This window comes from Empidonax traillii, unplaced genomic scaffold, assembly GCF_003031625.1.
Source record: "Empidonax traillii isolate 1590-97213 ecotype Southwest subspecies unplaced genomic scaffold, ASM303162v1 scaffold56:size2478089, whole genome shotgun sequence".
NCBI classification, from domain to species: domain Eukaryota; kingdom Metazoa; phylum Chordata; class Aves; order Passeriformes; family Tyrannidae; genus Empidonax; species Empidonax traillii.
The window spans coordinates 1,174,689-1,191,052 of record NW_020955249.1 but is presented as its reverse complement, the minus strand read 5'-3'; the positions used below and the strand labels follow the sequence as shown (position 1 = coordinate 1,191,052).

The 16,364-nt window shown below is 38.2% G+C and overlaps 1 protein-coding gene across 5 annotated transcripts in view; it reads left to right on the top strand.

Annotated features, from left to right (window-relative positions):
* SIPA1L1 (signal induced proliferation associated 1 like 1) overlaps window positions 1-16,364 on the top strand; it is a 216,420-nt gene that overhangs the window by 124,783 nt on the left and 75,273 nt on the right. For all 5 annotated transcript variants that reach the window (XM_027879658.1, XM_027879657.1, XM_027879661.1 and 2 more), the window contains one exon: window positions 14,158-15,978. In XM_027879658.1, the coding sequence (XP_027735459.1) occupies window positions 14,481-15,978 (1,498 nt within the window). In that variant the 5' untranslated portion in view covers window positions 14,158-14,480. The remainder of the gene's footprint in view (window positions 1-14,157; window positions 15,979-16,364) is intronic.

Here is a 16,364-nt window from a genome sequence, read left to right as displayed (position 1 = left end):
GAGNGAGATTGGATGTGGCCCTTAGTGCCATGCTATAGTAATTGGAGTTGGATCAGGGGTTGGACTTGATGATCTTGGAGGTCTTTTCCAACCCAATCTATTCTATGATTCTATGATTCTATGAAAAAAGAAGTATCTGTAGAACTAGCCATGCAATGTTTTTAGGTGTAACAGTTTTTTGTTGGGTGTAACCTACTGCAAATAGATTTGTCTGCTGTAATCTCATTGCTGGATGTATGGTAGGCTTAAGGATTAGAGAAGGTTTAGTGAGAGTTGCAACCCAAATTGAGCTGATGGGGTCTGATTTTTTTTTTTTTAATTTATTTTTATTTTTCCTTTACCCCTAACCTTCCTCCAAACTGATATATGCACATAAGAAAGCTTAGTTACGCTGGCATATTTCTGTAAAATCCTAGAGACTTAAACTTACATAATTATTGAAGAGGATTTCCTTCAGTAGGAAGATAAATTATGTTTTTGGAGCTTTGTTTTCCCCATCTGCTTGGTTTATCACTTGTTGGAAATCTCCCTTCTAAACAGGTCTGTAGAAATTCAGCTATTGCCTCTGCTGGCAGTGAAGAAGAGCTTTTGTTTTATCTCCTCTTGTGAGAGACACCTCTCATGTTTCTGCTTAGATTCAGAGCCTGTGCCTTGACACTCTGTGACTTACTAGTGAAATAATGGTAACATGAGTTCTTAGAAGTAGGTAGAATCTAAATTTCAGAAGTGTAGTGGTGTCACTCTTTCTGTGCATTTGCAAAGCACCAATTTAAGTGTGACATTAGTACATTTGCCTATGTTCAAACCCCCATTTTGCGGTTAGATTTTGTGAAGGATGTTTGTCAAAGTAGACTCTACACTGCTACTATTGTGACCAAGGGGAAATTTTACATTACAATGAAGACTGAGCATTGCTAACCTCAGACTGTTTGCTAAATCAGCTTGTCGTAAAACCATTTTTCTGAAAGCTTTTCCCCAGAAAAAACTCCATATTTCAGTATAGAAAAATGAGTTGCTTTCAACAGTGATGGTATCATTGAGCAAAGTTGCCTTGACAGAAGAAGGTATAAAATCATCCAGTCTTTACAAGGTGAAATCAAGACCTAATTCATTTTGAAATGTAACAAGCATCTTGTGAAGCATGGGAAGGATCCCTTTCTGATCGGAAATCCTACCGAGAAAATATTTGCTATGCTTCACAATTGCTGACATTTTCAAGTAGTTTTCAGATATTGATCTCCCTAACAAATAATATGTGATATTGATAAAATCCCATTTCAGAGTAATAGAAGAGTAGACAAAAAAGCAAAAAGAAAATGTGCATGCTTAAGAAAATGCAGCCCTGCAAATCAAAGAAGGCACATTTGACTTCAAAGTGCTGTTTGTATTGCTAAAAACTCCCTAGAACTCAAAGCAGGGCCTTCCATTTGTGAGCAGATGTGGCTCCAGCTGATGCAGTGGGAATCATTTCAGCTCTGTGTGAGCAGGGAGGCACATTAGCCTTCCAAATTTGCTTTCTGTGGAGGATCTGCAAGGACCTGGGGGTTGCAGTGGCAAGTGGAGCTGAGGAGGATTCTGCAGGTGTCGCCGTCCTCAGCATAGGGCAGAACTGCAGCCTTTGTGCTGATGGATAGTCCAAGCCAATTCCTGCGGTTTAAAGTTGGCTGTGATGGCTTTCACCGAGTCATGTGTGGCTGGGGAAAGTCATCCCCCACATATACACATCAAGGGTGAAAAGTGGTGTGAGAACAGTATTTCTCTTTTCCAGAAAGGATTAAGAAACATTCTTGCTGAACTGTTATCAACATGATTTTATATAATGAACCATAATCAGAAATAGTATGCAAGCCTGATTAAGGCTGTTGATGCAGTGAAACAGGAATACACCCACACATGTACTTTCTGTAGGTAATTTGCTTTTGAAGGTTTAGTATTGAAATCTAAATGATTTCAAACCTGTTTTCATTTTATGAAATGTTTTTCATGCATGTGAACCAAGAACAGATGTAGATATTTCCGTTTACTGACCATGGCTGGGGGGAAAAAATCACATAAGGCAGAAAGACTTTTCCATCATACTTAGTTTTGAATTGAAAAACCTCAAGTAGACTTGCTGGAGTACGTTTGGGATTCAGTTAGAAAGAGGTAGGTTTATTTTTCTTGTCTCTGCAAGTTATTGTAGCCTAGCTTACAGAGAAGTTAATAAATCTTATAAAGAATAAATTGGGTCTTGGGCTGGAGGGGCAATTGATGAAAAACCTGCATGGACAGCTGTGCAGGTCAGACACACACAGATTTTCTTACACTTTGAGGAAGTAGTATTATTCAGCCATCTACCTAAATTTGCCTCTTAGGTTTAAAGATGCCTGGATGAAGTGCCAGTGCTGCTGGCATGTGTGTACTTGTAATAGACTGATTCTTATTTAAATTGCAAAGTGTGTTTTGTAGGTGTCACTGCCACCTTGCTTGCTCTTTTCAGTTTGTATCCTGATTTGCCAGCTTGACTGTCTGGATTCATGACTAGAATTGCTTATATTGCTTCTCCCTGGTATTGCAGTTTGGTGTAGATCACTTTACAAAATGGGTTGTGCACAGATTTTCACAATCACTCTTGAAGAGTTGGCGTATGTGGCCAGCTGGGTATTACTTTCCCTTTGTAGTTGCTGGAGATAACTCTCTGCCTTCAGGGGGTGACTCATGTAGCTGTCTTTAAAATTTAAGTACTGCATATTTGGATGTTTTCAATTTCTTTTATTATATAGTCTGTGTTAGGACTATAGAATGTAACATACCAACATCATCAAACCAAAGGGTGTCATCTACCTGTTGGTCACTCGTAGCATAGCGCTCACAAGAAATGAATCAACAGAAACATTTATATCTAGCTTCATTATTTTCTAAACAGTAAATGTTTCAATCATGCAGCATGCAGATTTCTGCTGGGTAACTGCATGTTTTGGCAGGTAATTTTTTTTTTTTTCTCTTTCTACATTGTTTTATTCACCACTGTTAGCAGTTGAAGTATTTTAGATGCAGAATAGTAATTTATGTACAACCAGTTGGCTTTTGCCTTGTGTTTTTGTGTACGTTCCCATATGCAGAAGGAGAGTGACATTGGAATATTTATTCATTTAGCCAAGTCTGAGGCTTGTGTAGTTATACTCTGTTCCCTGCTAGGTTTTTGGAGCTATTTGCAGGTTTATACATCATTCTTTTGCATTTCACATTGAAACCTTCAGATATCCTTTTCAGTTTTTAAGGTGATATCATTAAGGGATGTAACACACTCTTCTTTATCACCTCGTGACAGAGCACCTAGTGTTGAGAAATTCCTGTCAGTTGTTTACAGGTCCCATCTGTATTCTTCTGATTTATTTTCATACCCCAGAAATAGGCAAAGTCTTAGTTAAAACAGTGTTTCTTTTAGTCTTAATTTTAAAGGACATTTTAAAGGAAAAATTAGCAAAGAAAAGCTATGTTGAGTCCTATGTGGAGGTTGAGCTCTTTATTCATATTTATAACCATGAAGGTGGTATTTTGGAAAATAAATGTGTAATGCATATATTTGTAAGATAAATGTGGTTGTCAATGACAAAAAGCTCTTTATATGCTTTTTCTCACAAACTGGCGAGTGAATTATCCCCAGGGATCTCTGATGTCATGCCTGCTTATGTTATATAACAGTTACAGAAGCCTAAAAGCTTTTTTTTTTTTTATTGATGGATTTATGGTTCCTCATAAGTTTAGATTTACACAACATCTATGTCAAATGGTAAGCTAAGATGGTTTTCTTTTTTTTTGATCTGTGGGATGACTGTGTTAAGCTCTTAATGAAACCAACCTAGTAAACGAATGTCCTCCTTGGACAAAGACCACAACCTTTTTAGTTTAGGAATATCTGTTATACCAGAGGACTGAGAGGAGTTGCCATAAGCACTGCTGAAAGCACATGTGACTTACGGAATCTGATGCCATGCCTTCTATGGGCACAGTTTAATTATCTGAAGAAAAATGTCATTTCATCTGATTCTTGTTTTTATTTGCTTGTACGGATAAAATAAGCTTCAGAAAACACAAAATGTGGTTCAGCGAAGAAGACTGTGCCTCGTGTTCGGTTCCCTGCTTTGGGATGGGATATATTGGAGAAATTCAGCAAGCGGTAATCCGTCAACATCACTGAAATAGTGGTCCCAGTGTTTGCTACTACAGTGGTAGTGATTTTAGAATTCTTTGCACATTAATGCATGACTAATTTTGAAGCCTGTTTCAGTGTTCCACTATAAGAACACTAGGTTTTGGCTGGTAAATGGGATTGCACATTTGTGATTTAAATGATTGCATGCAAAGTATGAAACGGAGGGTCTTAGAGAAAAATTAAAAGAATGAAAAGAATTAAAGTGGAAAGTTGCTAAAAATTATTCTTGCTTTCATATAAAATCTGTTACAATTTTTCTGGTTCGTCTTCTAAGATGAGTATATACATAAGAACACAATTATAACTTTTTTTCTTTACACCCTTTTAACCTACTTTTATTGTTGGGGGTGAGCGTGTCTATTTATTTTTACTTCTTGTTTATCTACACTTTTAGAGCAGGTTCTTTACACTGATATACCAGTATGGTTTTGAGAGCTTAGCAGTATTAAAAAACTTGTAATTAAAAAAAATAAATAAATTGTCATATTGATGAAAAGAATATTAGTCAATTTTTAGATTTTTTTTCCTAAAAGTATTTATAGTGGAAGGCTGTGGAGGGGTCAACTGAGTGCACTTCAGTTTGAATGTTCGAGTTGTCCACAATCATATACTTAAAAAAAAAAATTAATATACATCTTTCAAGTTTTTGCTTACAAATCAGTATCTTCCTTTAAGGTTTTTAATTGTCTTCCTTCCTTGGTGTTGCACACTTTACTGCATGTGGCAGTCATTTGAAACGGAAGGTGCTGTACTTCTTCCAAGGATTATTTGAGGATTACAAGCTTCTTTATCTGTTCAAACATGTGAACTGTTAAAAAGATCTCTTTCTTACTCTCTGTAGCCCTTGTATGACTTTACAGTCTGGACTATGATCTTCAGTATAATTATTTTTATGCTGTCTTTACTTGGATAAAGTTTGAATTAAGCCTGTAAACCACTAGTAGTTGTGGAAACTTAAGTGACATGAGGATTAATTACAGCATTTGCTTATGCTATATTTATGTGCTTCTGTCTAGAGAAGCTTTTGAGAGATAACATTAACATCTTGTGTGTAAATATATGTAGATGTATGTATACAAAAATATATGTAGTATAACTACCTGCACACAAAACCAGAACATCTTTTCTAGAGGAAAATATTTTAAGTTTGTGTTAAAGTCTTTGTCATAAAAGAATACTATCTCGGTAGGTCAACTGACATTTTTAATAGGTTGTTTGGGAGAGGAAAATCCTTTTTTAGATGTGTACTTTTCAATATTACACTTCAGTAATAGCTTGAACTTGTTTTTCACTTTGCAAACATAGTGCTTGATTTTATCAAACAACTTCCAGTTGCTTTCTGTTGGGTTTTTGTTTGTTTGTTTTTTGTTTGTGTTTGGTTTTGTTTGGTTGTTTTGTTTTGTTTTTCTTTTGGGGGGGTGTTTTTTTTTAATAATATACAGATCTGTAATAGAATCAAGTAATAATATACTTTGTATTGTCATATCAACAGATAAGGAAGCAAATTCATTGTATTAGTCATTTGGAAACTTGAAGAGGTGATACTTACTTCATTTGATGAGATGCTCGGCTGTCTTATGAGTAGCTTTTGTCGAGGAAACAAACTGAGGTCTGAAATTTGAATCTGATGGTGTTGGTTCTGCCCTGTTTGGGAGCTGTGGCCAAACGGACTGCATGGCAGAAGGGTCCTGGGGATGAGAAGGAAGGATTATTATGGAGGGCAGTTGCTGACAGTGCCAGCAGTTGGGCTTAGAGTGTAAAGAAACAGGATGTGGCTGGCAGCTGAAGGGGCCTGGGGCATCAGCAAAGGAGTGATGGTCAGGCAGGAATCAGTGAACACCTCTGGTGTGGATATCTGGTTATAATCCCCCTGCTCCTAATTCTCTTCTCCACCACTACAGCAGTACCTTTAAAGCAGGAGCAATAGTTGGAAGAGCTTCTTCAGGAATGTGTGTGACTATGAAATGCTCTGTAGGTGATTAATATGGGGGTTGTTGGAAACAAAGCCTATTGATTTTAGATAAAATTTAACTTTCACTTCTGAAAAGCTGCTTTTGTTTCTCCCTTAAATATATGACTTCATGATCAGTCAGCCTATGGAGAAATAGTACTCTGTGAAGGCTTGGTATCTGGTTTACTTTAGGCAGCAGAACATTAATATAGGGAGGAGCAACTGCAGTGATAGAGCAAAGGAATATATTGGTGTTGGGGAAAAGATTTTAAGTGCTAGCAAAATGATGGGTTTTAATAATCCTTTTATCAAGTTAATAACAGTCCAACACCTATTAAAAAAAAAAATAAAATTAGCTTTGAGTTGCACTCCAGACTACTTAGAAGCAACTGCCAGTTTAGAGGTAGTAGGTTAAGAACCCTCTTTCCTCTCTTCGAAACTGAGGTTTCTCACTCAACGTGCTTGTGGCGTGTCACTAGATGTGGTGATGAGTGCATGTACTAGCTTGTCAAGTATGGCCAGCATGAACGTAGCCAGTGGTGCAGCACAGAGACTGCAGGCTGAGCTCTTTCTCTGTATTGGTCCCAAAGTTATGCTGGAAACAAACTCGTGGCTATGCTGGAGGAGAAAGGAGGCATTTGAGCCTTTGTGCTATGATGCAAAACTCAGGAAGGGGAATCCATGGTACTTACTGTAATTTACAGTTCTTATGCTGAACTGTATCTATGCCAGCATGCATCAGCCCATCTTTGGGGGGTTTGTTTCTTCGTCTGGGATTTTTCCTTTGGTTTTAGTTTGTCATTTTTCATAGGTCAGAGTCTTGCGGTATCAGATGTTTGTCATTGATTAACTTGGGCACTTTGCAGTAAATTGTAAGAGTCCACACACAATGGAGAGCAGTCTGTTTCTGGAACCACTACCCAGGGATGCAATGTAGCAACAGCTAGAAACTGAGAAAGAAACGTATCTTTAAAATAAGAAAAGAGAGGGGTATAAATCAATCTGCTTTGTAGTTGCTAAAAATTCGCTTTCTTGAGAGACAGTATCTGTGATCTAGAATATTTTGCTTTCGTGTGTTGGCACTGGTTTAGAGTTGCTTCCTAGGGAGCAAGTGCTCCTTTCAAAAATAAACTGTTGTCATTAACAACGTTGTTCAAGAATAGAATGCAGTATAGCATACAGGAAGATTTGTCAGCATCTCCCTTTCAGATCCTGTAGGTTAGCTTCCAGGAAAGGGATTCTGCATTTAATTAACTAGATGAATGACATTGATACCAAAATGGAGCATGAGTGTTGGAAGTAGGAATGACCACGTGCAGTGCCTTTTCTCTCTCTTTTTGCTTGGCTAAAGGGTTTGCTTCAGCAACAGTTACTTGTGCACTTGGTAATTGTGATACTCATGTCTTGATTAATGGATATGAAATGGATGTGAAAACAGAGGATGCAGTTCTGGCTTTGAGATATTGTCGTATTGCCTTGATGAATAATGAGTAGGAAGTCATAATGGAGCAAAACGTGCTGAAGTGCACAGGTGGGGCGTTGCTGTCCCCTGTGTTGCTGTATCTGTCGCAATTTGATAGCTTTTATTATGCTTCATTTACCATCCTGTTATGTCATGAGCATTTACCACTGACTGCAGGAGACTATGATTATTGAGTGTGACTCCATGGTCTTATGCACAGGGAGGCCAGCTGGTTCAGTGTGCTCTGAGCCAGCCAATGGTTTACAGCCGTGTGAGCAAGGCTCGAAACCTGAGGGAGCAAATTCTGCTGAGTGCCACAACAGATGCATTCAACTCGGCACCCTTCTCTAGCCACTGCATGCCCTCCAGTTGTTTCACCATGTAAGTAGAGCAAGGTTGTGTTTGTCTGTAGAAAGGCATACTGCAAGAGTGCAGCAACTGATGGTAGTAGCTCACATTAATTACTATTACTTCCTAAAATCAGTGTAACCTTGCCTAAGTTCATGTATATTTGCATCAGCTACTTCAGCAGGGAATGAAGGTAAGAATAAAGCACTGTTAAATCTCGGCAGATCAGTACAGGTGATCATTGTGTGTATGGCAACAGATGGCACGCAGTGTCCTCAGGGCATGGGTTTTCTTCTGATAATCAGGGTGCAAGGAAACACTGAGAGAAACAGGGAGAAACACAGATTTGCTGACGTGTGAATCAGTGGCAGATTTTGTTGACACCATAAATGGGAAAGATGGAAGGAGAAGAAAGGAAGGTTGAGGAAATCTTTTTCATCCTATGCAGAGCAGACAATGATCACAAACTCAGTTAACACAAACCTAGCAATTCCTCTAAATTCAAAAATATCCCACAAATTAATAAAACACCAAATGCTATTCTTCTAATAGCCTTTCAGTTGGTAAAAATTTCCTCAGAAAGATGAACCTTTTAACTTTTCTGCAATTATAATGATGGAAGTAATCCTGGGAAGAAAAGGATAAAGTTAATAATAGGTAACCACATAGAGCCAAGTATTTCTAAAGGCTAAATTGAATTTTCTCCTCTGAGGAATTAATTTTCTGCAATTAGACATTATTTTGTACATATAATAACTTAAATGGCTGAGAAATGAATTTTCCCTCCTGGGATTTGATCTGTTATAATTCAGGTAAGTATTTGTGACACAAATAGATAAGCTTTCGTGTATAAAATATTTTTCTTTGTTCTCATTTATTTTTATGATTTCAGAGGAGCTGCTAGTTTTCTGGGGTTTAGGGCAATGCCAGTTCTTTTCCCAGTAAAAGTTAAAAAGGGTTGCTGCCAGTAATGTGTGTATGTTGTTGCTCTGCATTTCCTAAGTTACCTGTCTTTCAGTAAACCCTATGGAACAGAGATTTCATTTATGTTTTTAAAAACTGCTTGCAGTAAAATGTTACTCTGATCATCTTACCCTACCATTTTTATGATTTTAAAGTATCTCTGGCAATATGTTGCATCTGCCATCCCCTACTGTATTTTACTGTTTGGGGCGGAGCAGGTGAGTGGTATGGAGGCTTGGCAGAAGTGAGACTTTCCTAGAATTAGAAAACTGATTCACTCATTTCCAAATGTTTATTATAAAATGCCATTTTTAATGAGGGCTGATGGTGAAGTATGAAATCTTTCCTCTGGAACATTATGAATCATAAATAATTTGGTGCCCCCAAATCTCTCTTTCTCTCTCAACATCAGAGTATTAGGATCATTAACACCCAATTACTACATCTCTTCAAATAAGACTCAGCTGTGGGTAAAGTCACTACTTTGTAAGGAAAAAGAACGTGATCCCACATAAACTAGAGCTAGGAAAGACTGTAATAGAAGGTCTCTGAGTTGATGGTTCAGGCTTGATCTCCTTTTCTCCATTCACCTGAACAAGTAGGTGTTGAATTATCTCATTTTGCTACCAGGATCCAAGATAAAAACTGATTACTGTGCAGTAGTTCAGATTCTTATACTATCCTGAGCTGATTTGAGTGAGATATTTTTCTTCATCAATTGCTTCTGTTTGCTACTTTGTATTCTAAAGATGTCTAAGTGAAATCTTGACTGGTAGGTCTTCATTTTTCTGGTGGCTGACTTCAGTCATGAGGAATATGAAATCAAGATACCTTGACTTAGCTGCCTTTTAAGAATGATGTAGGACTGCAAAACTATCTTGCAATTCATCTACAAGGACCTTTAAGTTTTATCAGGAATGGTCCTTTGTCCTACGGCTATAACACCAGTTCTGGAAGAGAGAGCAAAGTGATCGAAGAGGTATAAATAGAGAGGGAAAGAATGAAGATGGGCTTGTAGCTCATTTTGAGTTGAGAATAGACACAGGGTCTGCTAGTGCTGATAAGAAGCGAAGAATAAACTTTGTCCTAAGGATCTGAGACCCATTTTGAACAGATCCCTGGATTGCTTTAATAGTTATTGTATGTAATCTGATAAGAAGATAATTGGTTTTCCAAGCTTATTCTCTTAACTGATTTTTAATTGATACTAAATTTTCATGTACCCTTTCATTAGTTTTTGCATGTGGTTTTCATTTACAACTTTTTATATGTAGCTGTTCATCTGAGTATTTTTTTGGCCTTCTTGTGAAGTTCAGATGAATTGGAAAAGTGTACATTTTCTTGGTTATGCTAGTTTGCCATATTCTGTTTGCATACTCATAGCTCCACCTTGTATTGTATTTTTTTTCTCTATTGAATACGAATTGTTTCTTTTCACAAATGCTGCCCTTGTCTTTAGAAATAGGCACTATGCTGCCTATCTTGCTGTTGTAACTAATTTTAATAGATCACATACTCTTTGTTAGCAACTTTGCTGCTTAATATTTAACTTCCTGCAGGTTTTCTGCTTGAAAAATAGCACCTATTACTGGTAACCGATGGTCACTTAAATCAAATGTAATACCACCTGTCTTTGAGGCTGACATGTTTTGTAAGTAATTAATATGAGAAAAGATTAAAAGTACAGATTGCCATTATTTTTTAATTTCGATTAAAGCTGATAGCCAGTGTACCCAGGACTTGTGCTTTAGGAGTTATTAATGTTAGCAAATGCAATATTTTCACTTTATTTTGATTGGAGCTAATAGAACCTTTTAGACCAGACTGTTAGGTCTCAAGTTAGACCTAGTGGGGTGGGAAGGTCTAGAGAAATAAACACAGGTGGTTTCAGTCTCCACAAAATATGACTTAAAAGTGATTTAATTCATATAAAGATAGACACAGGCAAGGATAGAGTTAAGGTCTTCTGCATATGATATTAACTATTACCTTAATCATTTATGACCTGTATTGCAGCTACTGCAGGAGATGAGGTAGGACAGCTGCAAAAACCTGCAGAACATGAAACAGGTTGTCCCCAGAGTGAAAAATGTGTAAAGCTGAGTAAGGAATAGAAAATTTCCTTTGGAAAATATACTGTGTGATTTTGTAACTAATGACAGGACCATACATACAGCAGGTCAAGAATAACTTAAATAGACCACTTAGTTGTATTTTCTCATATATGATTGCGTATATGTTTGGGTGTTATATGTATATAAGTATGTATGTATGCATATCCTTACTTATTTAGGATTGTTGTCCTGGAACTTTTTAAAGAAAAAAAAAAAATAATTTGGGTGGATAAGGGGAACTGGTCACTACCAAACCTGGTAATTTTTTAGAGTTGCTAAAAACTGAGAGTGAAATTCTGCCCTTAAGTTGATGAGAACATTTGTACGAGTTGGTTATCTGTTTCTTTGATGACCAGCAATTGAGGGGCAGGAGATTAATACTTCGCTTTCAGAGATACTGGTGGTGGAAGGAGAATGGAGAAGGACAGAAATCTTGGCCTTCATTGTAGATTATGAGGAGGAGGATGTGGTAGTGGACGATTTTACTTCTGCCTGGTTTATGTTCAGCCCTCAGTTTGATTTTTCTCTCATGTTCCCTTTTACCCTGTTTTGCTCCTGCCATAAATCCTTATTAGTTTTCATTCTGTTTTCCTTCTGTCCCGCCTATAAAGGCAAGCCTGTATAGATCTTTAGAAAGTCCTATGCAGCGTTGCCATTTCGTAGAGGTTAATAGTGCATAAACAGCATGTGATATGGCACCACTGAAAAGCATGGGCAGAACATTAGGTTATGTCATGGCACACGGTGTTTGCATTTTCCATTCCATGATCTGATGATGCACAAAGTTGTTTCACCAACTTGATTAGTTCTTAGGCTGGAAAGGGTTTGAAAATTATAGCAAGTTAACAGCTGAAAATTCAGTAATTTTGCAATATCAGGATAGACAGATTGCCTTTCTGAAGTAATTCTATTTATTTGATTAGAAAACAAGTATTATTTCAGCAGTATTATTGATGACACAAAGCTGAATAGTGCAACTGACACAACAGAAGGAAGGGATGCCATCTAGGAGGACATGGACAAGCTTGAGGAGTGTCCATGAGAACCTAGTGAGATTCAACAAGTCTAAGTGCAGGGTGCTGCACCTGGATCAGGGCAATCCCAGACCTGAGTACAGACTGAAAGATGAACTGGTTGAGAGCAGCCCTGTGGAGAAGGACTTGGGGGTGCTGGTAGACAAAAAGCTGGATGTAAGTCAGCTATGTGTGCTTGCAGCCCAGAAAGCCAACTTTATCCTGGGCTGCATCAAAAGCTGCATGGCCTGTAGGTTCAGGGAGATGAGTCTCCCCCTTTATTCTGTCCTTGTGAGATCCCATCGGGAGTACTTTGTCCAGGTCTGGAGTCCTCAGGACAAGAAAGATGTGGAACTGTTAGAGTGGGTCTGGAGAAAGGCCACAAAGATGATCAGAGGGCTGGAGCACCTTCTCTAGGAAGACAGGCTGAGAGATCTGGGGTGATTCAGCCTGAAGAAGAGAAGGCTGTGAGGAGACCTCATTGCAGTATTCCAGTACTTAAAGGGGACTTTGAAAAAAGGGAGGGACTTTTTACATGGACAGATAATGATAGCACAATGGGGAACAGTTTTAAACTTGAAAAAGTGAAGATTTAGATTAGATGGTAGAGAGAAGTTCTTCACTGTGAGGATGGTGAGGCACTGGGACAGACTGCCCAGAGAAGCTGTGGATGCCCCATCCCTGGAGATGTTCAATACCTGATCTAGTGCATGGTATCCCTGCTCATGGTGGGCAAGGGGGTTGGAACTACATGACCTTTAAGGTCCCTTCCAACTTGAACCATTCCATGATTCTATGACTGTAGAAAGATTACAAGGAAAAGAGCTGCATTTATGTAAATGCCTGTGCAAATACAGTAATGCCCAGGTGACTTGTACCTTTTTGTTATGTGTGATGCAGTCAGTATGCATTTTAAGTGTTCCTTACATGTTGAGCTTTATATAAACAGCAGCTATTTCAGAGATGTTGTATATGGCTAGTGAAGTTAAAACATGATGTCTTTGGAGGCAAGAAGTGCCCTGGCTTGGTATTTAATTAGTGTGGTGCAAAGTGTATAGTAGCTCTGAGACTGCAGAATGTACTAGTTTCCCTGGAAGCATCAAAAAGCGTTGATTTGTAGACAATACTGTATTGTCAATGTAGTGCTGGTTCAGCAGCATCTCTTTGCACACATTTGGCAAATATTTAACTTCTTTGTGTTAAAGGATGTACAGCGCAGTGCAAGATTTTATCTTGACAATCCGATGCTTTTGTCTTCTACTGGCAGTGATGTATTTGTGGATTATTTTTTTTAGCTCCTCAAAGGGCAGTATACAAAATGCTTTGTAATCACTTCAGTACTGATGAGGTATGGGAAACCATTTAATTTCTGTGACTTTGTAAAGCTGGATTATACAGGAGCTGTGGCAGACAATGTTTTGTTAGCCAGGGAAAATGAAACTTTTCTTATCAAGTTACTTAAAAGTATGTGTTTCTGTTAAGCTTTAACCTTTTTTGTTGTGAACTCTCTGCAGAGGTGATATATACTTTCTGGACTGTGCAGCTAATCTGCAAATAAGGCTGTGCAAAGCACAAAATAAATGTTATGGCAGCCATTCTCTCTATTATAATTTTGTAATCTTTGTGCTAATGAGCATTTTTGTTAGCATGTCAGTTATTTACATTAATGGAAAAGTTGCATAGGCATTGTTAATACCTAATTGCAGCCAAGGATGTATGACTTGTAAGTGGTAAATTATTTTAAGTGTTTTTAGTGGTCTTGATTTGGCTCCTATCTAATTTCTCTGGGAAATGCATGCTGTATGTGTCCTTCAGCTGAGGAAATTAGATCCTTGCCTGTGCTTTGTAACAGTGCTACTAATCAGTTCATAAGGAAAACGTATTTATGTGTGGAATCAAAATCTGGAATTTTTCAGAAGACAACCCAACAATATTTAGAAAACTCCTCACCACCCTATAACGCAGCTCTGCGCTTTTGAGACGATGATCAAGAGGATTTAAAAGGACATTTGTTAAAAATACTAGTTATGTGTAATAATTACTTTGATAGTTTCAGTTACCAAAACCCTTATGTATTATTAAATAATTAACTCTCTTTTTTTCTATTCTAGGCTTAAAAGAAGTATAAATGATGGGATTACAACTCTGACATTTTGGAACGCGAGTGATGTTAAAGCAGTTTGAATGTATTGGATCATGGCTACTTCTTAAAATGCGAAAGTTCAAGGAAATTATTACTTATCAAAACCTACTGAATATCTGAATTTTCTGGAAATCCTGCATTTAACTGTGTCCTTAAATATCCATGATTAAGATCTCATGCAACCACTGTATATTTTGGAGACTATTCTCCAAAAGAGAACTGTGCATTTAAAAAGCAGAAATGACTGTGTTTTCTCTTGGAACTTACTAAGGTTGAACATACTGAAAGACCATGACCAGCTTGAAGCGGTCCCAGACCGAAAGGGCTGTTGCCACTGGGGTATCAGTTGGAACAGATGGCACCTCAAAAGTCCACTCGGATGATTTCTATATGAGGCGCTTTAGGTCACAGAATGGCAGCTTAGGATCTGCAGTCATGGCTCCGGTTGGACCTCCTCGCAATGAGAGTTCCCATCATGTTACCTCTACTCCTGGAGTCCCCAAAATGGGGGTCAGGGCAAGGATTGCTGATTGGCCCCCGAGGAAGGAGAACATCAAGGAAACAAGCAGATCTAGTCAAGATATTGAAACGTCAAGTTGCCTTGACAGTATGTCTTCTAAAAGCAGTCCTGGGAGTCAGGGAAGTTCTGTTAACCTGAATGCTAGTGATTCTGTCATGTTAAAGAGCATCCAGAGCACACTTAAAACCAAGACCAGACAATCTGAGAATCTAGATTCCAGGTTTCTTACACCTGATGGCTATCCCAGTTCCCCAAGGAAAGCTCTTCGCAGAATACGACAGCGCAGCAACAGCGACATTACCATAAGTGAGCTTGATGTGGATAGTTTTGATGAATGTATTTCACCCACATTTAAATCCGGACCATCTCTGCACAGAGAGTATGGCAGCACATCTTCCATAGATAAGCAGGGAACTTCAGGGGAAAGTTTTTTTGACTTACTGAAGGGCTATAAAGATGAAAAATCTGATCAGAGAAGCCCAGCCACTGCTAAGCTCGGTGAGCTTCTGATTGCCAGTGGAAGCAAAGGTTCAGGATTCTCTCTAGATGTGATAGATGGACCTATTACTCAAAGGGAAAACCTGAGACTCTTTAAGGAAAGGGAGAAGCCACTCAAGAGACGCTCAAAATCAGAGACAGGAGATTCATCTATTTTTCGTAAGCTGCGCAATGCCAAAGGTGAAGGGGAACTTGGGAAGTCTTCGGATCTTGAAGATAACAGGTCAGAAGATAGCATCAAACCTTGGACTTGTCCAAAGTGTTTTGCTCATTATGATGTACAGAGTATTTTATTTGATTTAAATGAAGCGGCAATCAACAGGCATAATGTTATTAAAAGAAGGAACACAACGACAGGTGCATCTGCTGCTGCTGTAGCGTCACTTGTCTCTGGACCCTTGTCCCATTCTGCAAGTTTCAATTCTCCGATGGGCAGCACTGAAGACCTGAATTCAAAAGGAAGTCTCAATATGGACCAGGGGGATGATAAAAGCAATGAACTAGTGATGAGTTGTCCTTATTTTCGTAATGAGATTGGTGGGGAAGGGGAGAGGAAGATCAGCCTTTCCAAATCTAATTCAGGTTCCTTCAGTGGGTGTGAAAGTGCCTCATTTGAGTCGACTCTGAGCTCTCATTGCACAAATGCCGGAGTTGCGGTTCTGGAAGTTCCCAAGGAGAATCTGATTTTACATCTAGACAGAGTGAAAAGATACATCGTTGAACACGTAGACCTTGGTGCATATTATTATAGAAAATTCTTCTACCAGAAAGGTAGGTAAATTTTATTTCTCCTAAAACAGACATGAAAAATTCAGTTGATGTTTAATAGTATTTGCAAGAATTATATATGTCTTTAATCATCAGTGCTTAAGCACGGGATGTTTATGCATGTTACGTGCTATATCAAATTCTTTCACAGTGTTGGAGTATAAGAACGTCAAGGATTTTATTACTGATATATATCACAGCAATGGCTACAAATTATAAATGTCTTGAAACATAGCTTTGTTATTCATGGGAGGGGGCGGGGATTGACACTTGAAAGATTAAAACCAGAAAATAAAATTATAAAATAGAAAAACTTTCTTCCTTTCATAGCAAGATTTGCTGTACTGAGTATTTAGTGGAATGTGCCTCTTGGCACATATTATTATCTT